The sequence below is a fragment of the Salvelinus namaycush genome, chromosome 24 (genome assembly GCF_016432855.1).
Source record: "Salvelinus namaycush isolate Seneca chromosome 24, SaNama_1.0, whole genome shotgun sequence".
NCBI classification, from domain to species: domain Eukaryota; kingdom Metazoa; phylum Chordata; class Actinopteri; order Salmoniformes; family Salmonidae; genus Salvelinus; species Salvelinus namaycush.
This window is the reverse complement of record NC_052330.1, coordinates 21,021,392-21,048,873: the sequence shown is the minus strand read 5'-3', so window position 1 is coordinate 21,048,873 and position 27,482 is coordinate 21,021,392. Positions and strand designations below refer to the sequence as shown.

General features: G+C 43.0%; 1 protein-coding gene across 1 annotated transcript; it reads right to left on the bottom strand.

Annotated features, from left to right (window-relative positions):
• Positions 1–95: 95 nt before the first annotated feature.
• On the bottom strand, positions 96–24,937 carry LOC120019329 (ankyrin repeat and SOCS box protein 2-like). Its single transcript, XM_038962624.1, has 7 exons — positions 24,838–24,937; positions 23,881–24,036; positions 16,752–16,997; positions 16,270–16,441; positions 15,571–16,168; positions 15,315–15,468; positions 96–1,411 (listed from the first exon to the last, which is right to left on the bottom strand). The coding sequence occupies exons 1-7, from the start codon at positions 24,935–24,937 to the stop codon at positions 1,263–1,265; spliced, it is 1,575 nt and encodes a 524-aa protein (XP_038818552.1). The 3' UTR covers positions 96–1,262.
• Between the last annotated feature and the right edge of the window lie 2,545 nt (positions 24,938–27,482).

Here is a 27,482-nt window from a genome sequence, read left to right as displayed (position 1 = left end):
TTTGGCCTGGTATGATTCTCAATCAGAGGCAGGTGTCGTTAGTTGTCTCTGATTGAGAATCATACTTAGGTAGCCTTTTTCCTCCTGTGTTTCGTGGGTGCTTATTTTCTGTCTTTGTGTATGTCACCAGACAGGACTGTTTCGTTTCATTCTCGTTTATCGTTAGTTTTGTTGTTTTGTTCGAGTTTCGTTTTCATTAAAAGGCATAATGAATACTTACCACGCTGCACCTTGGTCCTCCGATCCTTACTACTCCTCCTCGTCAGAGGAGGAGGAAGACAGCCGTTACAATTATATGTATTTCATTGATAATCGAATGGGACTAAGTAAGTAATTAGTGCACTTTCAGCTATCAGGATAATTTCTTTGACTTCTCGAATGCGAACACATTCAAACCGTTAATATCAAAGATCCACCATCATATTTTTCTGCTAAAGCATCCTTATTTCTATGCCCAACTTCCACTGTTGTGCGTGGTCAAAGAGCTACATTTTTATGTCATCTGACCTGCATCAACATAATGATGTGGCCGGTGAAATATTGCTCCTTGGAAGTCCAATATCTTAAAAACTTGACTGCTGACATGCAAAACATTTTTGGGACTGTATCAACAGTGGACTAATGAATATAGTTATCCTTTAAGACTTTATTTATACAGTGTTTGACATTGTATGGCTCTACTTCAAGCAAGTACTGATGATATCATTAGCATTACATGAGTCATAATAAATCTGTCAATAAATCTGCAATATTCATAGAAACATTTACTTTTTTTTTTACATTAAAAACTGAAATAGTTCCACCCACCTGTGGCAACAGACCTTTGTACACAATACAGTACTGAAATCACTATATTCAATTATATAACGGATAGTTCCAGCCAAACAATCTGATTGCCTGAGAAGCATTCCAAGCTGTGGTTTATTTTCTGATACAGGCAACTTCCCTGTACTTTAGTAAAATAAAATCTCACTGCGCAGGGTAAACAATTAATTTAGTAATCAATAAGAGTCAGAGTTGCTATTGCTAACCAAACCCAAATACCTGCAAGTACATACATTTACACATCATTTACAGTAGATTCATTTGAATGTTACTCCTGCCATTGTAATATCAAATCAAGCCTATTATGCAGTACACAACTGTGCAAAGAAACATTCCCCCTTCATCTCAACTGGCTTACAATATGCAAAACAATCACATTTATTGAAAACAAGTCACGGAATCTGTGAACTTAGAGTCAACAAAACAAAAATAAATTCCTAGACATCCTGTGAATTTACCTTTTTGTAGTTGAGGAACTTGATTAGTCTTGGTGGGAGGGGCAGGGTGTCAATGTGCCTCAGTCTGGGGATTCCAACCTGCTGATGGATCTTCAGTCTGCACAACTGCATCAGTGAATGTGGTGGCACTGAAAGTGCAAAGAAGTTGCTTATTAACCAACATGAAAAAAAACTATAGTACTGTAGTATCCCAGCAAACAGGGGACCATCTAAGGACATTTGGCTATGTTCTCAAAAGGTCCCTTTAAGAGTTTTGGCAAGACGTTATCCCACTGACGTTCTGAGAACGTTCTAGGAATATTAAAACATGACATTAACCTTGGGACGCTAAGAAGACGTTCAGCACAGGTTCCGGTTTGGTCGCAGTACCCAGTAGGGAACGTTTCGAAAAGGTTCCTACTTGGTTCTGATAGGATGTTATCCATGGGCCATTCAATGACCACAAGGGGACGTTTCATGATGGTCAAGGGGATGTTGCATGATGGTCCCAAGGGAATGTTCTCTGGGGGACCTTTGTCTAGTTCCTTGTAAGTTACCAGGATTTCATTGAGGACCATGTTTGGACATTTGTAAGATGTTCTCAAGACATTTGTTTTACCAGTCGTCAGGACATCATGTGATGGTTCCAGGTGTCCCAATCCATTATAAGTAAAGTAATGAAATTGTATGGGGGTTTAAGGTAAGTGGTATGCTGTTCAGCTAAAATAGTAAAATAAATACTTAATCAATCAAAATATGTTCACATTTTACATGATCCCTTAGTACTGACTTTTCAATATCACTCCACCTGGCATTTGAACTCACAGTCTCTGTACTCGGATACAGTTATATTTTTGCTGCATCACAAAGTCTTCTGACCACAAAGTATTTGCGGTCAGAAGTCCCCTACACATTCATTACCTATGATTAAAAACAAAAAAAACTGTGTTTTAAGTGAGAAGTAGGCATTGGTCTGAAGCCTGAAAAATAAAGGAAATTCACATGGACACCGCAATGCTTACTCCACCCATGCTCTACCAAGGTTTTCTAGCACACAGCTTTGGCGTACGACTGTAGCTTAAGATTTAAACTTCTCAAACAGCCTAATTCATACTCTTCAGCGGGATAATAGACTTTACAGTGTCCTGCTATTTCAATCCCCAATCTTCTGGTCTCCGGGTGGTAACGATAACCATTACGCTGCTAACCCTGTAGTAACCACGTAATCAGTATTGATTGAACATTTATTTATCTTGCTTGGTTACATTTGTTTTGTCTAAAACAGTTGATGTTTAAAAACGGTCTCATTTATACCTAACCAAGTTAGAAGTATGTCATATTCTTTTCACTGAGCACAGGTAGCACAAGCAAGCAATGAGATCCCACTAATAATTTACAGATGGTCAGTGCTATCTTGAATCCTTGGGACATTCCTACCCTAAACCCTAACCTTAACCCCTACCCTTGCTCTAACCCTAACCCTTACACTAGTTTCGTCGCACCTAGACTACTGTCTAGCTGTGTGGTCAGGTGCGGCAAAGAAGGACATAAGCAAATTACAGTTGGTCCAAAACAAAGCAGCACATATTGCTCTTAGATGTACATGAAGTGCGAATGTAAATGCCCTGCATGTCAATCTCTCTGGGCTCAAAGTTGAGGAGAGATTGACTGCTTCACTATTGGTCTTTGTGTGAGGTGTTGATGTGTTGAAGGTACCGAACTGTCTGTTAAAGCAGTTGGCACACAGTTTGGACACTCATCGGTATCACACAAGACATGCAACCAGAGGTCTCTTCACGGTCTCCAGGTCCAGAACAGAGGCTGGGAAACACACAGTATTAAATAAATTCATGACTAAATGGAACTCTCTACCACCCCAGGTAACTCAAGCTAGCAATAAAAACTGATTCAGAAAACTGAAAGAATACATTGCCACACGACGGGAACTGTGAATAGACACAGACATTTTTAAGCATTTTGTATTGTATTTTGCATTGTATTATGTATGTGATACGTGGTTGGGATACGACAGGGATATGTGTATGTCTCCCTTGGCTGTCGTAAGATGAACGCACTAGCTGTAGGTCACTCTGGATGGGAGCGTCTGCTGAATGGCTAAATTGTAATGTAAATGTAGTTCTATGTACACTGACTGTACAAAGCATTAGGATCATCGTCATTTATGCTGCTGCTCTTGCTTTTCACGAGAGTGGCACGTGTAGCTTGTTTTGGCCAATCATAAGTAATCAAAGCGGCAATAGGCTACAGACATAGAGCCTCTATATGTAGCAAAAGTTAGGAGATATCTAATCAATGGAAGATGGAATTAAAGTGATGGAATTAAAAGTTAAAGGAGAAGGTTAGGCTACAATGACCAACAGGTAGGCTGCTAACTTACTATTTTGAATGGAGTTGTTGTTGTTTGTAACTGTGTAGGATGAGAAAGTGCATGCAACCTCAATTAGCCTAGCTAGCTAGCTAGCTTAACTAGCTTTTTCCGGTTTGACGCAGTCAAGACAGCTCCTACATATTATTACATCATATTGGATGAGAAATAACCTAACTACTGCAACTATTAGTGTACTATAGTGCGAGTTGGCTTGTTTGGTTGCTGTCTTCTTCTCTCCCTCCTCCCTGCACCTCGTGTCACTTGCTCACACTCACAGTAGCCTACATACACAGTACGGCCACCCTGCTTCCCTCACTCGGATCGGATCAGACCAGACCAGGTTTGGATCGGACCAGGTCTATATGGAACGAGTCTAGTTGTCCTTTGGTCCATTTGGAACGGGTCTCTATATATAAAACATTTATTTACAGTGCCTTCTGAAAGTATTCAGACCGCTTGCTTGACTTTTTCCACATTTAGTTCAAGTACGTTACAGCCTTACTCTAAAATGAATGAAATAATTTTTCCCCCTCATCAATCTACACGCAATACTGCCATTCTTCTCTAAAGATCCTCTCAAGCTCTGTCAGGTTGGATGGGGAGAGTTTCTGGACAGCTATTTTCAGGTCTCTCCAGAGAAGTTCGATCTGTTTAAGTCTGGGCTCTGGCTGGGCCACTCAAGGACATTCAGAGACTTGTCCCGAAGCCACTCCTGCCTTGGCTGTGTGCTTAGGGTAGTTGTATTGTTGGAAGGTGAACCTTCGCCCCCAGTCTAAGGTCCTGAGCGCTCTGGAACAGGTTTTCATCAAGGAGTTCTCTGTACTTTGCTCGGTTCATCTTTGCCTCGATCCTGACTAGTCTCCCAGTCACTGCCGCTGAAAAACATCCCCACAGCACGATGCTTCCACCAACATTCTTCACGTAGGGATGGTGCCAGGTTTCCTCCAGACGTGATGCTTGGCTTTCAAGCCAAAGAGTTCAATATTGGTTTCATCAGACCATAGAATCTTGTTTCTCATGGTCTGTTTCTCATGGTTTGCCTTTTGGCAAACTCCAAGTGGGTTGTCATGTGCCTTTTACTGAGTGGCTTCCGTCTGGCCACTGTACAATAAAGGCGTGATTGGTGGAGTGCTTCAGCGATGGTTGTCCTTCTGGAAGGTTCTCCCATCTCCACAGAGGAACTCTAGAGCTCTGTCAGAGTGATCATCGGGTTCTTGGTCACCTCCCTGACCAAGGCCCTTCTCCTCCAATTGCTCAGTTTGGCAGGGTGGCCATCTCTAGGAAGAATGGCCACTGTGTTCTTGGGGACCTTGTACTTACAATTGCATAAATGCTTTGGTACCCTTCCCCAGATCTGTGCCTCGACACAATTGCTGCCAGTTTTAAAGCTTTTGAAAAAGCTAACATAAGTGCATGTAACAGATGGGAGCAATAATAGATATTCTGCTGCAATCTTCAGTTGGCTCCTCTTCACTAGTGATCATAAACCAAGGCTTTCTGAAGGCTTCAGCACTTTCACCAAGTCGTGCCGAAAAATTGTTAATTACTCAGCTTCATTATCTGTTCACAATGCACATTAGTGACATCTGCTGGTCAGCAATAAATTGCAGTGTGCGATTATCAGATGTGTTTTCTTTCCTCCACTGTTTTTATCAAAACTCTGTGGTGCAGTAGTATGTTGTTGGCTTTAGTAACCTATAATCAGTTGGAATACCAGGTTTGCATCTTACATCATGCTTCCCTTTTTGCCTGAATCTATGTCATTATTTAGGATGCTTAACAACCCCCTAGAGCCGATGTCCGCATCCCCGTGCAGATAAAATGATCGTGATAAAAAAATCCCCATAAAAATCTGTCAGTTGAAGATAGAGATATCTTTATTTTTTTGCATTGGATGCGTCTCAATCCACGTCATCCATGTTGTGTATAAACTAGATTCAGAGTATTTATCCCAAGACCAATGCAGTGTGATCACTGTAAAGCTTTTGGACATGTTTCAAGTGTTTGCAGAAGGGGGAAGCCGAGAGGTCCAAGTTGTGGAATGTGCATGTCCATGTCATGTGTTTTAAAAGTGATGAAAATGTGACATGTCGCAATTGTAGTGAGAACCATAAAGCCACCTCTTTGGAATGCCCGACAACGGTAAAAGATAATGAGGTGGCCAAATTCAGGGCTGTCCAGAACATTTCACATGCAGCGGCTGTTTAAAGGGTTGAGGCTCTGAATGGCGCTCCTGAAGAGTCCATTGTGGTGTATAGGCCTTCACTGCAGGCTGCAGGGGTTGCCTTTCACCATCAGGACCCAGGTATTTTAAAGGTTAAGAAGGTGGACTTTGTGGCCTTTATAGCTATGGTGATTAATGGCACTGCCAAGATGGAGAGAAGATCCAGGAGAATAGACATCATTGTGGATGCGGCGGAGCGGTCCCTGAGACTGAAAGATTTCTCAGCGGAGGAGTTGCATGGAGTATTGTCACAAGCTGTACAACCCTCTCAGGCTCTAGAGCCTGAGAAGGGAGATATGGAGATTTTAAGAAATTAAGAAGTGCGAGTTTTGTTTTGTTTTTGTCAATGTACTAATTTATTTGGGTGGAATCATTTAGTTTTCCCTATCATGTACGGATTTTATTTTTACCTTGTTTTTTCAACCCGTCCAGTTGGTGGCGGCCATACACCTTTTTGGGTTGTAGTCCGCCATAAAACCCACAGAAGAAGAAGAAGAATGTCAAAACAAAAATTAGACAGTGCATGTCAGAGCAAAAGATCAAGGAACTGTCCGAAGAACTCCAAGAGAGAATTGTGATGAGGCATATATCTGGGGAAGGGTATAAAACAATTTCTAGAGTTTTGAAAGTTTCCAAGAGCACAAACTGAGCAAATGGGCAAGAAGGACCTTGGTCAGGGAGGTGATCAAGAACTCAATGACCACCCTGACAGAACTACAGAGTTCCTTGGCTGAGATGGGAGAACCTTCCAGACGGACAACAGTCTCGACAGCACTGAATACGAATCTTGGCTTTATGGGAGAGTGGCGGAAGCCACTACTGAGAATAAGGCAGTTGGCAGCATGCCTGGAGTTTGCAAAAAGGCATGCGAAAGACTCAGAGCATAAGGCAAAAGATTATGTGGTTTAATGAGACAAAAATGTAACTCTTTGCCCTTAATGCAATATGGGGTATTGTGTCTAGATGGGTGAGAAAAAACATACATTTAATCAATTTTGAATTCAGGCTGTAACAACAAAATGTGGAATAAGTCAAGGCGTATGAATACTTTCTGAAGGCACTGCAGGCCTACTATGCTGTGCTATTATATGTAAAATGCAGATTAATTATTATGTGAACTTGCGAGACATTGATTCAGCTTTGATCTAACTTTACTAAACAGGGTTGGGTTAAATGCGGAATACCCATTTTGATTGAATGCATTCAGTTGTGCAACTGACTAGGTATCCCCTTTCCCTTTCCTTTCCCTTACCATTGTGAGAAGTGTTCATCTTCTATTTGTAATAATCATTATAAGTGATGAGTAGGACTATTAAGCATAGGCAACAGATCTTGATGACTGTTATTTTAAGCGATTGGGTCCCTTTGTGGTGCTGAAAGGACAGCCCCAGGATTGTGCAATGGATGTGGTGCTGAAGGAAGTCTGAAGGATAGCTCTGCCATTCAGCCAGATCAGGAACAAACAACAATCATTTGCAGTATAGTCGAATAGGCCTATGACTACTTGGTATAGCTATTTGTAGGGTTTAGCCTAATGTAAATACAAATACATAAGCACTTTAGTTGCGAGTAGGCATTTCATTGTATTGTGTAGCTTACACTACGTTGTATCATAAATAAACTCTGATTTGATTAGCTTGAACACATGGTTACAACATACTCTATTACAGAATAAAAGAAAACACAGGTGAACTATCAATTCATGGCATTTTTCATCTATGCAAATACATTCTATCAAATCAATTGACCAAGAAGTGAAGATAAATCATTACTATGTAGAATTGCAGGAAATTTGTTTTAAAACAGCCATAAAATCTTTATTTTGGTGTGGTATATTCATGCATCTCAATAAACTAGAATCTTAATGCATTGTTACCTCCAACTTGGCCCAATTCACATTTCCACTTGCCCACCCTGACATACCAAGCTAGAATGGGCCCTGTGTCTCAACCAATAGCCAATATAGGCTAAATATCCCAAGCAGGGCTACAGCAACTTACAGAGAGGGTCAGTCTCTTTGGGCTTTGCAGTGGCCTCTCTGGTTTGGGTGACCTCGGCAGAAAGGTGTCACTGTAACCAAGTGGTCACATATCGTTCTGGATTTTACTGCGCTAGAGGGGTCCGTAGAGTTTTATGAACATCAAGGAGACACACAGTGAATTTGGATCCTAGATCTCATTGGTCTGATGATAAGTTTCATTTGGCTAAACCCCCTCTCTGTCACACCCTGGCCTTAGTTTTCTTTGTTTTCTGTATTATTTTAGTTAGGTCAGGGTGTGACATGGGGGATGTATGTGTTTTGTATTGTCTAGGTTTTTTTTGTATGTTTATGGGTGCTGTGGTTTAGTTGGTTTAAGTGTCTAGTCTAGGTGTATGCATGTCTATGGTTGCCTAGATTGGTTCTCAATTAGAGACAGCTGTCTATCGTTGTCTCTGATTGGGAACCATATTTAGGCAGCCATATTCATTAGGTAGTTCGTGGGTGATTGTCTATGTGTAGTGTTTAGTGTCAGCACTATTTGTTTGTATAGCTTCACGTTCGTCGGTTTGTTGTTTTGTTTAGTGTGTAAAGTGTTGTTCGTTTTCGTTTCGTCTTCTAATAAAAAGAAGATGTATTGCTATCACGCTGCGCCTTGGTCCTCCTCTCTTCAAAGTTACGACGAGCGTGACAGAATCACCCACCAAGATCGGACCAAGCAGCGTGAAAGAGAGGAACAGCGCGTTGTGGGAAAACGGACTTGGGAGAAGGATCTGGGCTATACAACCTGGGAGGAAATAGAGCACTGGTCGATCGATCCAGAGAGAGTGCCGGAGCCCGCCTGGGATTCAATGGAACAGTGCGAGGAGGGATACAGGAGAATGGAGGAACGGAGACGTTATAAAGGTACGCGGCTAGCACGGAAGCCCGAGAGGCAGCCCCAATAATTGTTTTGGGGGGGCACACGAGGAGATTGGCTGAGTCAGGTAGGACACCTAAGCCAACTCCTCGTGCTTACCGTGGACAGCGTGTAACTGGTCAGGCACCGTGTCATGCAGAGATGGGCACGGTGTCCCCAGTGCGCTATTCTAGCCCGGTGCGCTCTATTCCAGCTCCTCGCATTGGCCGGGCTAGAATGGGCATCCAGCCAGGTAGCAGAGTGCCAGCTCAGCGCTCCTGGTCTCCAGTGTACCTACTTGGACCAGGATATCCTGCACCGGATCTGCGTACTGTGAGTCTGCACAGCCCGGTGCGTCCTGTGCCAGCGCCCTGCATTTGCAGGGTAAGTAGAAACATCCAGCCAGGACGGGTTGTGTCAGCTCTACACTCCAGACCTCCAGTACGCATCCATAGCCCAGTACGTCCTGTGCCTGCTCCCCGCACTCGCCCTGAGGTGCGTGTCCCCAGCCCAGTACCACCAGTGCCTACACCACGCATCAGGCTTCCAGTGCATCTCCAGAGCCCTGTTCCTCCTCCCCGCACTAGCCTTGAGGTGCGTGTCCCCAGCCCGGTACCACCAGTTCCGGCACCACGCACCAGGCCCACTGTGCGCCTCCAGGGTCCAGTATGCCCTGTTCCTCCTCCCCGCACTAGCCTTGAGGTGCGTGTCCCCAGCCCGGTACCACCAGTTCCGGCACCACGCACCAGGCTTACTGTGCGCCTCAGCAGGCCAGAATCTGCTGTCTGCCCAGCGCCGCCTGCGCTGCCCGTCTGCCCAGCGCCGTCTGACCTGCCGCCTGCGCTGCCCGTCTGCCCAGCGCCGTCTGAGCTGCCGCCTGCGCTGCCCGTCTGCCCAGCGCCGTCTGAGCTGCCCGTCTGCCCAGCGCCATCTGAGCTACCCGTCTGCCCAGCGTCGTCTGAGCTGCCCATCTGCCCAGCGCCGTCTGAGCTGCCCGTCTGTTCTGAGCCTTCAAAGCCGCCCTTCTGTCCTGAGCCTTCAAAGCCGCCCGTCTGTATTGAGCCTTCAGAGCCGTCCGTCATTCAGGAGCCGATAGAGCCGTCCATCAGTCAGGAGCCGCTAGAGCCGTCCGTCAGTCAGGAGCCGCCAGAGCCGCCCGTCAGTCAGGAGCCGCCAGATCCGCCCGCCAGTCAGGAGCCGCCAGATCCCCTTCTGTGTCAGGTTTTGCGGCCGGAGTCTGCACCTTTGGGGGGGGGGGGGGGGTACTGTCACACCCTGGCCTTAGTTTTCTTTGTTTTCTGTATTATTTTAGTTAGGTCAGGGTGTGACATGGGGGATGTATGTGTTTTGTATTGTCTAGGTTTTTTTTGTATGTTTATGGGTGCTGTGGTTTAGTTGGTTTAAGTGTCTAGTCTAGGTGTATGCATGTCTATGGTTGCCTAGATTGGTTCTCAATTAGAGACAGCTGTCTATCGTTGTCTCTGATTGGGAACCATATTTAGGCAGCCATATTCATTAGGTAGTTCGTGGGTGATTGTCTATGTGTAGTGTTTAGTGTCAGCACTATTTGTTTGTATAGCTTCACGTTCGTCGGTTTGTTGTTTTGTTTAGTGTGTAAAGTGTTGTTCGTTTTCGTTTCGTCTTCTAATAAAAATATGTATTGCTATCACGCTGCGCCTTGGTCCTCCTCTCTTCAAAGTTACGACGAGCGTGACACTCTCACTCTGCCAAGCTGCAGGGTAGGTACAGTTCAGTGGAGGCTGGTGGGAGGAGCTATAGTAGGATGGGCTCATTGTAATGGCTGGAATGGAATCAATGGAATGAAGTCAAACATGTGGTTTCCATATGTTTGATAGCGTTCCATTTCAGCCATTACAATGAGCCAATCCTCCTATCAATCAAATTTCAAATCAAATTTATTTATAAAGCCCTTCTTATATCAGCTGATGTCACAAAGTGCTGTACAGAAACCCAGCCTAAAACCCCAAACAGCCAGCAATGCAGGTGTAGAAGCACGGTGGCTAGGAAAAACTCCCTAGAAAAGCCAGAACCTAGGAAGAAACCTAGAGAGGAACCAGGCTATGAGGGGTGGCCAGTCCTCTTCTGGCTGTGCCGGGTGGAGATTATAACAGAACATGGCCAAGATGTTCAAATGTTCATAGATGACCAGCAGGGTCAAATAATAATAATCCTATGGCTCCTCCCACCAGCCTCCACTTGTACATTTAAGCAGTGGTATTACCTCACATGCACATGTTCTCCCCTACTGTGAACAAAGTCCCTAAAGCCATTGATGGTGGAGGCACACAGGAGGGAGAAGCATTGGCACAGGATGTGAATGTCATCTTCCCCCAAATTGAGAGGCTCTGGCCAGCTCTCTCTGCGGGATATTTGCCTGACTTGTCAGGTGTGTGTGGGCTCGGACTGCTTGTCAGCTGCACCTTTAAATGCTTGGGGTTTTGAACAGGCCGCTTCTCATGTTTTTATATTTACATTGTAGTCATTTAGCAGACGTGCTTATCCAGAGAGACTTGCTGGAGAAATTAGGGTTAAGGGCCATGCTCAAAGGCTCATCCATATATTTTTTTATCTAGTCAGCTCGGGGGATTCGAACCAGCTACCCTCAGGTTACCAGTTCAATGCTCTTAACCACAAGGTTACCTGACACCCAGGCTGGATAGGAACTACTGGTTATCATTTTTCAATGTTCTGATTGGCCAAAGTGGTCAAGCCTCTGACCGGCCATCGCAGTACACACCTATAGTACATCATTCTCGACACCACCAGAGAGAAGACAGGGAAGAAACCACAATTTACCTAGGGTGCTTTACATTACATAGGCTATTTATCGATGTTCATGGAAATGATGTGGTAATTAAATAGAATGTATTTAGGATTTATCAGAATAAATGTTCCAGAAATAGTTTAACCAGCTCGGTGTAATCTCAAATTGAAAAGAGTGAGGGCACACTGCTCCCCCACGCTCTGGCAGCACTACAACCCTGCTCCTCTTTCCTATATTAAGAGGCTTAAAAGCATATCATTTTGATATGATTACTTCATTGAGAATGTGTGTGCAGTTCAAATTTGGCCATAGACTCAATGACTGAAAAATACATATTTCAAAGTCGGTTTATAATGACAAGAATAACTAATAACAACAGACCCATTTTTCTTTATGTTGGACCAATTATCTGTACGCATTTGTTGATTAATACCAACATCTACAGTAGCCTAGGTTTGTTCTCAACCACTGCTTATGCTTGTTACAGGCTGCCAGCTGTGTTGTTGAGCAACCAAGTTGTTGGGCCCGGTTTTAGACAGAACTCTGTTAAAAATATGTTAGCATTGTTCAAAATGCAACAAAAAGGTACCACCCCATTGGTTTTTATTGAGCACGTGAGAGCGATAAATTACACATTTTATCAAAACTGTTGCCTCTACAAGCGTATTCAGTCAAAGTTGGCAAGTCTAATGGTCACTTTAGTAGTCTATTTCTTATCTGACGCCCAGATGTTGAGCTAGGCCGGGGCAAGAAATTTGATTTTTTCCGATTGCTAATGACCCTGTTAATAGGGATCGGCGTCCCGTCAACGGGACAGTTGTAAATCCTGCAGCGCCTTGTCAAGATCACAGATTTTGGAGAAACAACAAATGTCGGTACATATAAGTGTCTTATATCGTCTGAAAGCTTAAATTCTTGTTAATATAACTGCACTGTCCAATTTACAGTAGCTACTACTGCAAAAAAATGCCATGCTATTGTTTGAGGAGAGCTCCTAACAACAAAACCCTTTTTTCACCGTGATAGGTTTGATAAATTCACCTCTGAAGGTGAAATGTATACTTACATTCTGAAATCTTGCTCTGATTTATCATCCAAAGGGCCCCAGAGATAACATGAAGTTAGATAAAATCCTTTTTCATATCCTAAAAAGGTCCATTATATCATGCACGATTGATTTTGTATTTCCACTTGTTCAATTTGCAAAGAAAGGAATCTGTGAAAATCTAACCCTAAACGTTGTTTCAACCAGTCAAATTGCGTTCGTATGTATTCCTCAGAGATCCTAGAACATAACGAGACTTCACTATATCATTAGGGTGTAGTATATCCTATAGGACACCATATTTGGTCAGAGAGCAACGCCTTCATGGCACGCCGATGACGCAGGCGGTCTTCACTTGAATGACTAACTTTGTCAAATAAGCACCAATTGGTACTAGCTAGATAGCCAATGAGCTGGGCTTTACAGGAGTATCCGGAAACCATGTATCTGTCGTAAAATGTAGCTACTAACCTTGTACGACAGCATGCCTTTTCATTTTGGACAAAAATTATAAGAAAATTCAGAGTTATGAAGTTATGAAATGTGATGTTTTGCAAATGTTGAACTTATAATATGGCTACTAATACTGGAAATGCTAAATCAAAGTCCGAGTATACAGATTTGACGATATTCTTTCAGAAAAATGTAATATGAATGCAAAGGTCTCCTTCACGATTTGCCCAAATGTACCTGGGTGACTTCACACTAAATGTCATGGAGAACGCTCATACTTCAAGTTATCCGTCTGAAACGTTGCACATACACTGCTGCCATCTTGTGGACACCATCGGAATTACAACCACGGCTAGAACTGGGACCTTTCTCTTGCATTTCAAAGATGGTGGCTTTTTTTTCTTTGTATTATCTTCTACCAGATCTATTCTGTTATATTCTCCTACATTCAATTCACATTTACACAAACTTCAAAGTGTTTCCTTTCAAATGGTACCAAGAATATGCATATCATTGCTTTAGGGCCTGAGATACAGGTAGTTAGATTGGGTATGTCATTTTAGGTGAAAATTGAAAAAATGGGGGCTATCCCTAAGAAGTTTTAAAAATCCGGTATGTGGTTCTCTGTAATGGCCGAACAGCTCATGACGAGAGCTTTCTCATTCATCTCTGCACTTTTCTTTGGGACCATCAGGTGATGTCCTCGGAACAACCCAAAAATCTCTAGGGGACCAAGACAGAAAGTCCTGACAGCATCCTAAAATCATCCTTGGGGAAGACGTCCTTGGGACAAACCGGGATCTAGACAAAATTTCTAGACGACCATGACACAATCAGGGATGTAGTGGAGGTTAAACACACGTAAACGCCATTTATGCACCTTATAATTTCTGCAATAGTGTTTACTTATCCTTTTATTTTGTAAATTAGCATTTACCCACTTATATTGCATTCACAGTGTTGATCAAAGCTCAGAGTGCTTAAAATTCTTGATCTGAGTGCGCCTGCATCTTTGCGACCGAGTCGAATCATGAACAGTTGTTTGTTCTTTATGTTCGCATGCACCCCCCGGATTTACCCCCCGGTTTTCCTTGTTAGCAGCACATTCACCACTATCTCAACGGCTAACTCCACCCACATGCAAGTTGCGGCACAGGCCAAGGGCCAGTGAGACGTGAAACAAACTACCCCAGCTCAGAGTCAGGCTCAGCAGACCAACAGCAAATGGCAACACAAGTAGGCAATTAGACGCCGCTGTTAGACTCGTGGGTTTGTGAGATGCCGGTCATAAGGCAATTTTGTTTTACGTCCGCGACTCCTGCCGTGTCCAATCATCCAATTTTACAATCATACAATCAACTTGACTTTGGTAATAACAATCTAAGTACATAACAAAATAATAGTAATCATTTATTTGAATGGTAAACAAAATTACATTTAGATGCACAGAGCGAGAGAGAGAGAGAGAGAGACAGAGACAGAGACAGAGACAGAGACAGAGACAGAGAGAGAGAGAGAGAGAGAGAGAGAGAGAGAGAGAGAGAGAGAGAGAGAGAGAGAAATGCATGGGAGGATGCTGCGGTGGACTGACCCGTTGATCTAGCTAACGTTAGCTAGCTACACGGTTGACACTGCAGCTAGCTAGCTTAGCCAGTTAATCTAGTGGCAACCTAATGTTTATTGCAACCTAATGTTTATTAGTTAGCTATTGCCACACACATCTGATTAATCAGAGTCAGTTCGCTGAGGCAATAGATCATCTTTGGGAGAGACGTGAGCGAGAGAACGATTAAGTGAATTAATAAAGTTTTGGTGGCAATCAGCTTTGAAATCAGCACATTTTGAGTTATGGTTTGCGTGTTATCAGTAGTAGGGGTAGTGAATTCATGTTGGCTTTAAACTGGCAAGGAAAGTTAGTCTACAAAACTGAAAGCTACCGGTATCTTCTTGCATTGTAAAGTGTTCTAGTCTGTATGGACATTGCTTTGCAAACAGGAATGAACAGTTAAAATATTTCTACATGCCATGTTGCATCATTCAAGTGTGGTAACCTCTGTGCAGCATGAATGGGGAGCTAACATGATGCAGCCCAGACTCCTAGTGCAGCCTAAGTGGAGCAGGCACGATGCGCTCACGCTATAACGGGTATATTGACTTGTATGCTACAGTTTGACAGTAGTAACAAAAGTAACAAAAATTCTAGTACCCATTTTTCATGTTCTAATATTGAGAACTGAAGCTTCGGTATATTGTGTAACTCTATGGTGTAAGCTCACTTACTTGCTTTCACCTTGATTCCTGCCCAGTCACGGTAGCTATCCAGGTTCTCAATCAGCCGGGAGCAGAGTTTTACATGGCCAACGTAATCCAGGAGCACATCTATGATGGGTCCTGCCCAGCGGCTAATTGTCGGATCGGAGATTGCCTCACAGAACTGAAAATGAAGGGCTCAAATTGGATTCAAAGAACAACCCGAGATGGAATTGGAAACTAATAGACCAGCAAACCATCTACATTGCACATTAACCCAACCTACCTGGACGCAAGTGTTGCGTCGAGCTTCGTCCTCATCAGTAACGTAGCGCACAGTTTCGCCGAAGATGCTGACCCTTCTTGAAGTTTTCAGGGGTGGGTGTGGCTTGCTGCCATATGTGCAATCAAAACAGGAAAGGGCATCACAGCCATTGGACATCAGATACTTCAGATAGTTCAGGATGTGCAGATACTTCATACCGAGCATGACCACTGCCGGGAAGGAGCAGGGGTGTGTGGGGATGGACGCATTCATGTTAGCTCCATGCTCCACCAGAGCGGTGATCATTTCTATGTAACCCTGCCTCACAGCGACAAGAAGAGGGTTGAACATGTCAAGGTTGGGGTTTGCGCCTGCATCCAGAAGCATTTCAGCGGCCTCTAGGTTGCTGTTGGAGACAGCAAAGTAGAGTGCTGTGCTGCGATGATCCTCATACATTTTCGATCGGTCTTCTGCGAGCTGGAAATTGACGTCATAGCCTGCCTCGATAAGGATCTCCAGGATCCAGTCCCGGTTGTGCTCGGCAGCCAGGTGGAGGGGACTGATGCCACTGCGTTGAACTTTGACCTTGCTGGTGGCAGGGATCAGCATGGACACAATGCTACAGAAGGGAAGCACAGGGATCAAATTGAAAGGGAAATGTTTTGCTTGAAGAGAAACCAATGCTTTAAATTAACCAATCAATCAATTCATTGCACTCACTCAAAATGTCCTTTCTGGACAGCAATATGAAGAGGCAGGAGGCCAGACTTGGTTGCTCGGTTAGCATCTGCTTTATGAGATAGAAGCAGTTCCACAACTTCCTTGTAGCCATTCTTACTTGCCTCATACAGAGGTGTTTCCCCATCCCTTGCCTGGCAGTTTATATCAGCACCTACAATACACAAGAGCATACACAACATTTATACAATGTTGAAATAAAGGAAAACTGGCAACACCACAACATCACTAGCAACAGATGGTCTGCATGCTTAATGGTTATTATAAATTCTATTCATGCCATTGTAAAGAACATAATCCTTTCTCCAAGATGTAGGAAACCCATCAACAAGGGTTTGGACATAAAAGAGTTCAGGTTCAATGTGTTATGAACTTGTTGTGCTTAAGATCCCAGACTGCATCTTTAAAACAAGTAATTAAAAATAATCTTGAAGCTGGCTTGTGAAAATTTGAAAACCACTCACCTTTGCTAATCAAGAAGTGCAACACGTCCACTCCCCCATTCTGTGTTGCCATATAGAAAGGTTCCATCCTGTAATTATTGACTGCATTAAGCTTGGCCCCGGCCTCCAACAACATCTGGCAAATTTCCACATTCGCATGCCCGGCTGCTTCATGGAGAGGTGTCACACCCTGAACACAAGCCTTGTGTACTGAGGCTCCATACTTCAGGAGGTGGTCTACAATCTCCACATTGGACTTCTCACAAGCTGAAAACACATTGTGACAAACAACACAGGTAATTTTGGTTGGATATTGCTGTTTGTAAAACATAAGCTGATTGTGTAACAGTGGTGGACTTCGCCAGTATGACCAGTAACCTAGCTTGAGACCTGGAGACTTGTCTTAGCCCCAAGAGCTAACACCTACAGATGTCAGATCTTAATATGACCCATTTCGTCGCAGGAGGAAACTAATCCTGCAGTAGGAGGATTTGAATGTATATTTCATATTTTTAATCGCCGCCAGGGGGCAGCTGGAATCGGTGTTTGTAGGCTATACAATAAATTAGTCTGCAGGTCCACTGGGCATCAGTAAAGTAGCCTATGTAGGCTGCGTGCAGGCTACAGCGTGTCTCGTGTGAATTCTTATGTGGATTATAATAAATTGACAATATTTGTATGGGTAAATGTACATTTCTTTTGGGAAAATATTTGTTTATATCAATTATATGTTGAAGGCAACCAATAGGCAGAATAAATGTTTGGTTGTCTCAGTGCCTGTGTGGTCCAGCAGGTACAGCCACTGACCATGGCATACATATGTTAAAGTAGGCATGGGTTCAATTCTGGCCCACTACTACCCTCTGAATTTTTGGAGAAACAAGTACTTTTCTAGTTATTCTCTGTGGGTTGTACTTATACTCTTACTAGTAATTTCTAATGCTCAGAGCACGCAGGACCCCTTACCGGCAAATTATGAACTACAAACTCAAAAGAATCATGATTCTACAAGTCTCTCGTTCACCATATGGGGCTTGTTATTGGTGCTGTCTATTGATACCTTTGAAACGAGGTCTAGTTGCGGCCACAACCGGACTAGATTGTGAACCACTCTTGGCGGAATGACACTGCTCGGCATGCCTGGCTACCCTAACTCCGTGCTCCGCCCCAAATGCGATGCTACATCCAAGGACGTTAGAGCAGCGGAAGAATTCAGATTGAGTTGTAAGGCAACTGCTTGATGCCGCGAGGGAGATTAGCACAATATTGTTAGCGAACTGCAGCAGCCCCCGAAAAATGTGTTCCCGAGTACAAGTTTTGAGCAGAGGCAGACTGAGCGTGTTTTGGTTGTACGAAAAGCTGTGTCCATCAAGTAACATTCAATAATCAATTAATAGCATTCATTCTTGCACCATGTGATCAATTATCAGTTCTAAACATGTCTATTTCCTCTCGTGTACATGATAGACAGTTACTGGTTGGAGCACATCTCTGTAGCTGCTGGGCTGGAGGAGCACGTATTAATCCTGCTGTAGAATTCATTGTGGCCAGCAGACTAAAATGAACGAGTAACTTGGAAAAAATGTATTGTGACTCTTGTCAGTTAGAAGAGTCATTCAAAAAGTAAGAATTGTTCGCGAACTGCACATCACTAGTCTTCACTCCTGAGGATTTCTTGTTCTTGGGTTCTTAGCCAGACGCGATCAAAGATAAATTGCACTTTAATGACCTTCTGCCTTTGTAATATGATATACTTCTGGAGTATGATAAGCATTTCGAAGACACACTATATACACAAAGTATGTGGACAAATTAGTGGATTCGGCTATTTCAGTCACACCCGTTGCTGACAGGTGTAAAAAATCAGGTACACAGCCATACAATCTCCATGGACAAACATTGGCAGTAGAATGGCCTTACTGAAGAGCTCAGTGGCTTTAAATGTGGCACCGTCATAGGATGCCACCTTTCCAACAAGTCAGTTTGTCAAATTCCTGCCCTGCTAGAGCTGCCCGAGTCAACTGTAAGTGCTGTTATTGTGAAGTAGAAATGTCTAGGAGCAACAACGGCTCAGCTGCGAAGTGGTAGGCCACACAAGCTTACAGAACAGGAACACCTAAAAATCCTCTGTCCTCTGTTGCAACACTCACTACCGAGTTCCAAACTGCCTCTGGAAGCAACGTCAACACAATAACTGTTTGTCAGGATCTTTATGCAATGGGTTTCCATGGCCAAGCAGCCGCACACAAGCTTAAGATCACAATGCACAATACCAAGTGTCGGCTGGAGTGGTGTAAAGTTCCACGCCATTGGACTCTGGAGCAGCTGAATCATGCTTGAGTAATGAATCACGCTTCACCATCTGGCAGTCCAACAGACGAATCTGGGTTTGGCGGATGCCATGAGAAAGCTACCTGCCCCAATGCATAGTGCCAACTGTAAAGTTTGGTGGAATAGAAATAATGGTCTGTGGCTGTTTTTCATGGTTCGGGCTAGGCCCCTTAGTTCCAGTGAAGGGAAATCTTAACGCTACAGCATGCAATGACATTCTAGATGATTCTGTGCTTCCAACTTTTTGGAAGTTTGAGGAAGGCCCTTTTCTGTTTCGACATGACAATTCAGCCGTGCACAAAGCGAGGTCCATAGAGAAATGGTTTATCGAGATCGTTGTGGAAGAACTTGACTGGCCCTAACCTCAACCCTATCAAACACCTTTGGGATGAATTGAAAGCCGACTGCGAGCCAAGCCTAATCGCCCAACATCAGTGCCCAACCTCACTAATGCTTTTGTGGCTGTATGAAAGCAAGTCTCCACAGCAATGATCCAATGTCTAGTGGAAAGCCTTCCCAGAAGAGTGGAGGCTGTTATAGCAGCAAAGGGGGGACCAACTCCATATTAATGCCCATGATTTTGGAATGGATGTTCGACGAGCAGGTGTCCACATACTTTTGATCATGTACTGTATAATTCTGCTGTTGCAATTGTGTTTTGAGGACAAGTGTAAATCAAATGTCGAGGTAGATAACTAGCTAGCTAGTTAGCTTTGGCTAATCCAGAATGTCAAAGAAAAAGTTACGCATTGGGGGCCTCCTGAGTGACGCAGTGGTCTAAGACTCTACATCACAGTGCTTGCTGTGACACTAGAGATCCTGGTTTAAGTCCAGGCTCTGTCGCAACCGGCCATGACAGGGAGAACCATGGGGCAGCACACAGTTGGCCCTAGCGTTGTCTGGTTTAGGAGAGGGGTTGCCCGGCAAGGATATCCTTGTACTATCACGCTCTAGCTTTTCCTGTGGCTTGCGGAGCGCATGCCCGGTTGCCAGGTGTAAGGTGTTTCCTCCGACATATTGGTGTGGCTGGCTTCCGGGTTTAGCAGGCATTGTGTCAAGAAGCAGTGTGGCTTGGTTGGGTTGTGTTTCAGAGGATGCACGGCTTTAGACCTTTGCCTCCCCAGAGTCCGTACAGGAGTTGCAGCGAGGGGACAAGACTGTAACTACCAATTGGGGAGAAAAAAGAGGTTAAAATAAGTTAAATCTCCTGTTTTTAGTTCCCCATATGATCTATGTTTGTCGGCCAACTAGCCAACTTGTCAGTGGCGTAAAGAGTGAACAGATTAATCAGATGTGTGTGGCAATAGTGAACTAATTATTTTGGCAATAAACATTAGGTTGCCACTAGATAAGCTGGCTAAGCTAGCTTGCTGCAGAGTCAAACGTGTAGCTAGCTAATGTTAGCTAGATCAACGGGTCAGTCCACAGCAACATTCTCCCACGCATTGCACTCTCTCTCTCTCTCTGTCTGTCTGTGCCTAAATGTCATCTCAGTAAGCGTCATTCTGGCAACAATGGCTGACACTTAAATAACCTGCCATAGAATTCTCAAGTCACATGATGATATGGTGTGTGAACCTCCCACTACGACTTGGGAAACCATGCAGTTTCTTAGGCTACAAATGATTATGATTAACTTCACAGACAGGGTGGTGATAGTGCACGGTGAGGAGCTTGATTCTCCTTTCCAATAAATATCGAGGGTCTTATTCTGGTGACATGATGATCGATGCTTTACTGCCATTTGACAATGACAAATATTCTCGCTCTTATCCATAATAATTTCATCATGTACGATAGACTAGATTACTGGCACTGTATCTGCGAGCTGTTAACTAGAGCTCAAGTGTCAAGACCAGAGTAGGCACATTTGCTATTTAATGCAACAGTGCTGTGACAAAACTATCAGTAGAGTTGAAAATGTAAGGTAAACACATTGAACTTCAGATTTTTATTCGGTACATGAAAACTTAAGTGAAAAAGTACATTTTGTGTGCACTTTGTTATCACGCACAAGTCCGTTTGGTGGAAACATACCACTGGTGGGAAATGCGCATATTTTCTCCATGCGGATATTTTCTTGAAACTGCTGCCAATTGGATGGACACCTTGCTATAGAAGTAAAGTACACTGCTCAAAAAAATAAAGGGAACACTTAAACAACACAATGTAACTCCAAGTCAATCACACTTCTGTGAAATCAAACTGTCCACTTAGGAAGCAACACTGATTGACAATACATTTCACATGCTGTTGTGCAAATGGAATAGACAAAAGGTGGAAATTATAGGCAATTAGCAAGACACCCCCAATAAAGGAATGGTTCTGCCGGTGGTGACCACAGACCACTTCTCAGTTCCTATGCTTCCTGGCTGATGTTTTGGTCACTTTTGAATGCTGGCGGTGCTTTCACTCTAGTGGTAGCATGAGACGGAGTCTACAACCCACACAAGTGGCTCAGGTAGTGCAGTTCACCCAGGATGGCACATCAATGCGAGCTGTGGCAAAAAGGTTTGCTGTGTCTGTCAGCGTAGTGTCCAGAGCATGGAGGCGCTACCAGGAGACAGGCCAGTACATCAGGAGACGTGGAGGAGGCCGTAGGAGGGCAACAACCCAGCAGCAGGACCGCTACCTCCGCCTTTGTGCAAGGAGGAGCACTGCCAGAGCCCTGCAAAATGACCTCCAGCAGGCCACAAATGTGCATGTGTCTGCTCAAACGGTCAGAAACAGACTCCATGAGGGTGGTATGAGGGCCCGACGTCCACGGGTGGGGGTTGTGCTTACAGCCCAACACCGTGCAGGACGTTTGGCATTTGCCAGAGAACACCAAGATTGGCAAATTCGCCACTGGCGCCCTGTGCTCTTCACAGATGAAAGCAGGTTCACACTGAGCACATGAGCACATGTGACAGACGTGACAGAGTCTGGAGACGCCGTGGAGAACGTTCTGCTGCCTGCAACATCCTCCAGCATGACCGGTTTGGCGGTGGGTCAGTCATGGTGTGGGGTGGCATTTCTTTGTGGGGCCGCACAGGCCTCCATGTGCTCGCCAGAGGTAGCCTGACTGCCATTAGGTACCGAGATGAGATCCTCAGACCCCTTGTGAGACCATATGCTGACACATGCACATTTGTGGCCTGCTGGAGGTCATTTTGCAGGGCTCTGGCAGTGCACCTCCTTGCACAAAGGCGGAGGTAGCGGTCCTGCTGCTGGGTTGTTGCCCTCCTACGGCCTCCTCCACGTCTCCTGATGTACTGGCCTGTCTCCTGGTAGCGCCTCCATGCTCTGGACACTACGCTGACAGACACAGCAAACCTTTTTGCCACAGCTCGCATTTATGTGCCATCCTGGATGAACTGCACTACCTGAGCCACTTGTGTGGGTTGTAGACTCCGTCTCATGCTACCACTAGAGTGAAAGCACCGCCAGCATTCAAAAGTGACCAAAACATCAGCCAGGAAGCATAGGAACTGAGAAGTGGTCTGTGGTCACCACCTGCAGAACCATTCCTTTATTGGGGGTGTCTTGCTAATTGCCTATAATTTCCACCTTTTGTCTATTCCATTTGCACAACAGGATGTGAAATGTATTGTCAATCAGTGTTGCTTCCTAAGTGGACAGTTTGATTTCACAGAAGTGTGATTGACTTGGAGTTACATTGTGTTGTTTAAGTGTTCCCTTTATTTTTTTGAGCAGTGTATTTACCTGGCACTTTGTTTAAATGGAAACTAATGATGGTATAGCCTACCCTACTGACTGTTATTATTTTATTATTCATGTTATCCATAAGTGCCTAGTATGGTTATTTCTTATCAAGATCTGGGGTAAATTAACCCTGGACTGTCCATATTTGAAATGTGTAACTACATCAAGTCAATCGGTGGATTGCATCATTAGTACCAGAAGAGCTTGGGCCGGAATCAAACCCTTGGGATACACTAGACACACTAAGTTGTAGCCTAGTGGAGAACAATATCCAGTGGTGGAAAAAATACCCAATTGTCGTATTTGAGTCAATGTAAAGATACCTTAATAGAAAATGACTCAAGTAAAAGTCACCCAGTAAAATATTACTTTAGTAAAAGTCTAAAAGTATTTGGTTTTAAACATACTTAAGTATCAAAAGTAAAAGTAAAGGTCGAAATAATTTCAAATTCCTTATATTAAGCAAAGCAGACGGCACCATTTTCTTGTTTTTTAAATTACGGATAGGCAGAGGCAAACTCCAGCACTCACATAGTTTACAAACGAAGAATTTGTGTTTCGTAAGTCCGCCAGATCAGGTAGTAGGGATGACCAGGGATGTTCTCTTGATAAGTACGTGAATTTGACCATTTACCTGTCCTGCTAAGCATTCAAAATGTAAGAAGTACTTTTGGGTGTCAGGGAAAATGTATGGAGTAAAAAGTACATCATTTTCTTTAGGAATGTAGTGAAGTAAAGTACAGATACCCCCAAAAACTACTTAAGTAGTACTTGAAAGTATTTTAACTTAAGTATTTTGCACCTTTGCTAATATCTATATTGTGTTATTAAAATGACAGTTGTTGATGTGTATGACTGCATTTCAGATACATTTTGGTACATTTGAATGTTGCAGTAATAGGACCTATACCTATAGTGTTTGAGGAAGCGAGAACATTATTTTAAGCTAGCGAGCCCTGATCCCGATGACTTGACTGCCCCCGCATGGAGAGAAAGAAAACTGCTTTTTTTTAGCCACTAGTGAGGCACATTTGAATTTCCTGATGCATCAGGAAAATTCTCTGCGACAAAAGAGTGATCAAGTTAAGATCTAACATCTGTAGGATTTATTTACCTTTGATGAGTGGTGTTTCTCCATTCTTATTGGCAATGTCTGGATTGGCACCTCTGTCCAGAAGGCACTCCACACAGTTCACTTGTTGAAAGACGGCAGCCAAAAGAAGTGGGGTCTGATTGTAACTACCACATGTGTTCACCATACCAGGATGGGCTATAGGAACGACAACAGAACTTTGTGACCCAAGAAAATGAAAAATAATCGGCATGTACTGATAAAGGATCTGCCTGAGATTCAACAGACGTGTGTGTATAAAATAGAAACCATTCTCAATTACACTTGTCTTTATTTCACTCTCACCTCTTAATATAATCTTGAGGCATTCTTTTTGACCGTAATATGCAGCTTCGTGGAGAGAAATCCATCCTTCCTCATTTGGTATCAAGAGACTCATTGGGTTGCATTTCACTATCTCTTTCAAAGCCTTTAAATCACCATTCTTGATCACATTCACCAGGGGTCTCGCATCTCTAAAGCATAGACAAAGATGAAGGGGAAATTTGTCATTCAATTTAGTGTCATTGTGGATCTCGCTACACATTAGCGGCATCAGGACACACATTTGTGGAATACCTGTATTACTGCTGTCCCTGTTAGGGAAATGTATCAATACTCACCATCTGATTTCTATGTTGGGCATTTTGGAATTATAATACACTGTGCACCAACTTAATGCTCATCAAAATAATAATTGTTTTCACACTCATCCTTTCTGGCATACATACTGTCAAAATAAGTTAAAGGGTTGACAGACTCACATAATAGGGTCTGCTGATGGAAGGTTTGCAGGTGATGGGTTTGGATGTGGGTTGGCTGGGTTGGGATTGGCTCGGGGAAAGTCATACATGTGCCTTGTTGCAGAGGGGAGCCTGACACGGGTCGTAAATTGGTTTGGCTGGTAATTGCGTTGTCGATCCACAGATTGTGATGATTGAATTGACCCAATAGAGTTGCTGTCCTCAATGAGGCTGCGATCGATGGCCAGCTTCATCAGCTCCTCATCTGACAGGACACTGTAAAGACTGTAGTCATCAAAACCTGTAGGGGTGACCATTGCTCCAGATATGGTTGATCTGGTTGCAAGGATATAAAAGCCACGACAATGAAACTTACGTAACCAAAATCACCAACAGCATGTGCACATCAAAGTAAAATGGCTAAAAATGAAAAAATGAATAATACAGATTTTATATGAAAACCAATATATGACTTCAGTCAAAACTCATGATCATTAAGGATTCAGATTTTATTGGCCCCATATTTAAGTAATAGTATACATTTCAGCTTCAATGTTGGTATCAATTGCCATTTTTTTTTTATTAGCCTGTAATACTCATGTAACTTGAGTGTGTCAACAAGATGCGAAAGACTGCACAAGTAGTTGCTGAAATTTGCTGCACATGTACTAATGTCAAAGAGGTAATTCAAGACAACTTTGAGTTCAAATATTGCAGATACATTTTTTGGCCAAGTCAGTGTTGTGGGCATATAGTATATTGTTTTAGCCTAGGACTAACACACCTTTATTCTACTTGCCACCAAGCTCTTGATAAGTGTTAATGCTGGGATATAACATAAATATGCACATCATAGAACCCATTTCAAACAGACAGTGGGAACTTAAGTCAAAAGCTTAAGGGAGGCAAAATGTTTATTTCTTTAAATTGATTTGAAGCTGTACATCATTTGTTTACAAAGTCTCCTATGGCAACATTAACATAAACAATGGAGCAGTATATCTTTAGTTTTTGGATAATATAACGTAACATACATTAGCTGTACCAATCTCATTATATCATATTCCTACATCATATTCCATTCATAAATGGAAATTACAGAAAATCTTAGACTGTAATGTCGATTGCAAACCACATGGTTAGGGTTAGGTTAATTCATGACATTTCTTGATGTAATTTCTTTGCAGCAACTATACCAGGATCCAATTTTAAATAGTAATTCAACCATTTCTTTCCACAAAGTCATTGTTTTCTAGACCATTGTTTTGAGGGGGTGCAGTTATAAGATACATCTGAGCAATAACTTACTAGCTGGTTACCAAAGTAATTTTGCTGAAGGAAACTTAGTGTAAATTGCAATCAATGAAAATATGCATGCATGAAGTCCTTATACAGCTTAGTAATAACATGGTTATTAGCATAAACAGAAACTAATGTGGCTGAAGGCAACTTAGTCAAGTTTAAAATAAAATAAACATACAGACATGCTATCGCTACCTTTTAGAGTTGGCAGTGTGCAGTCAAAACACTGTAACTGTAGACCAGCAGTTGTTAGATTGTAGTTATCGAGAGGTGATGAGGATTTGAAAATGTCTTTTACTCTGAGTGGTCCTCCATGCGAATGAAGAAAAAGCAGCAGCTCCAATGTTCATGATATATTCCAAAGTGGGTCTTGATTTCATGTTTTGACAAGCTGACCTATAACCACAAAGTTTGCTTGCATGTGTTGCTCAGAATAGGGATGCCCTACTTCAGATATGGCATGGTTTATGCTGACAGCTAAGTTCCTAGATGGGGGTGGGGGAGTGTGTAGGGGGGGATAATATTTAGGTTATACCAAGGATCTATCAAAAAAACACATTTTTAAATAATATTTGTCACATACATGTTTTTAGTAGATGTTATTGCGGGTGTAACGAAATGCTTGTGTTTCTAGCTCTAATATCTAACAAGTCATATCTAACAATACACACAATCTAAAGTAAAGGAATGGAATTAAGAATATATATTTAGATATTTGATTTAACATTTTAGGACCCTTGTAGGTATAATATATATATATTTGATGAAACATTGAATTTGGCCTTACTACTATTAGCCCATAGAAACGCATTGAATAACACATTAATGCATGGCAAAACAGATAGTCAAAAATAAATAAAAAGGAATTATGTTTTGAAGTGTCTGTCCTATATCTGAGAGATATAAGAAAGCTCAGGAAATAGTTAAAAAAAATACCCATACCACTTTTTTGGCCACAAAACTACTTCAATACTTCCATTCATTTTTAAACCAGTGTCGGGCTACCTTTGTACATGTTTGTGAGATTCTCAGAAGGTGGGGTCATATTAATTTGTAGCCCAAACCATCCATATGCCACAGACAGAAGTTGGCACATCGGAGTTACCGACTTTGGTCAAGTTCCGTGAAGCTTGTGGGGCTCGTTGAGCAAAAAGGAGAGTCTCTGTTCGTGAGAGGCTCAGCTTTCCATAGTGGGTGTCACGTTCCTGACCTGTTTTCCCTTGTTTTTGTATTTATTTAGTATGGTCAGGGCGTGAGTTGGGTGGGTTGTCGATGTGTGATTTTTATGTTGGGATTTTGTGTGTTCGGCCTGGTATGATTCTCAATCAGAGGCAGCTGTCAATCGTTGTCCCTGATTGAGAATCATACTTAGGCAGCCGGGGTTTCACGTGTGTTTTGTGGGTGTTTGTTCTTGTGTCAGTGTTTCGCCACACGGGACTGTCACGGTAGTTATTTTGTTATTTTGTATCGCATATTGTTTTGTTATATATTAAATCACTATGGAAACTAACCACTCTGCGTATTGGTCCGATCCTTCTCGTCTCTCCTCGTCCGAGGAGG

What these genes read in the sequence shown, in the direction of transcription:
- LOC120019329 (XM_038962624.1), bottom strand. Translation starts at nt 24,937, where the DNA reads ATGGTCACCCCTACAGGTTTTGATGACTACAGTCTTTACAGTGTCCTG. An exon ending in TCGCAGCCTCATTGAGGACA is followed by an intron (nt 24,037 to 24,837) that starts GCAACTCTATTG and finishes TCGTTCCTATAG; the next exon opens with CCCATCCTGGTATGGTGAAC. An exon ending in AGAAACACCACTCATCAAAG is followed by an intron (nt 16,998 to 23,880) that starts GTAAATAAATCC and finishes ATGTGTTTTCAG; the next exon opens with CTTGTGAGAAGTCCAATGTG.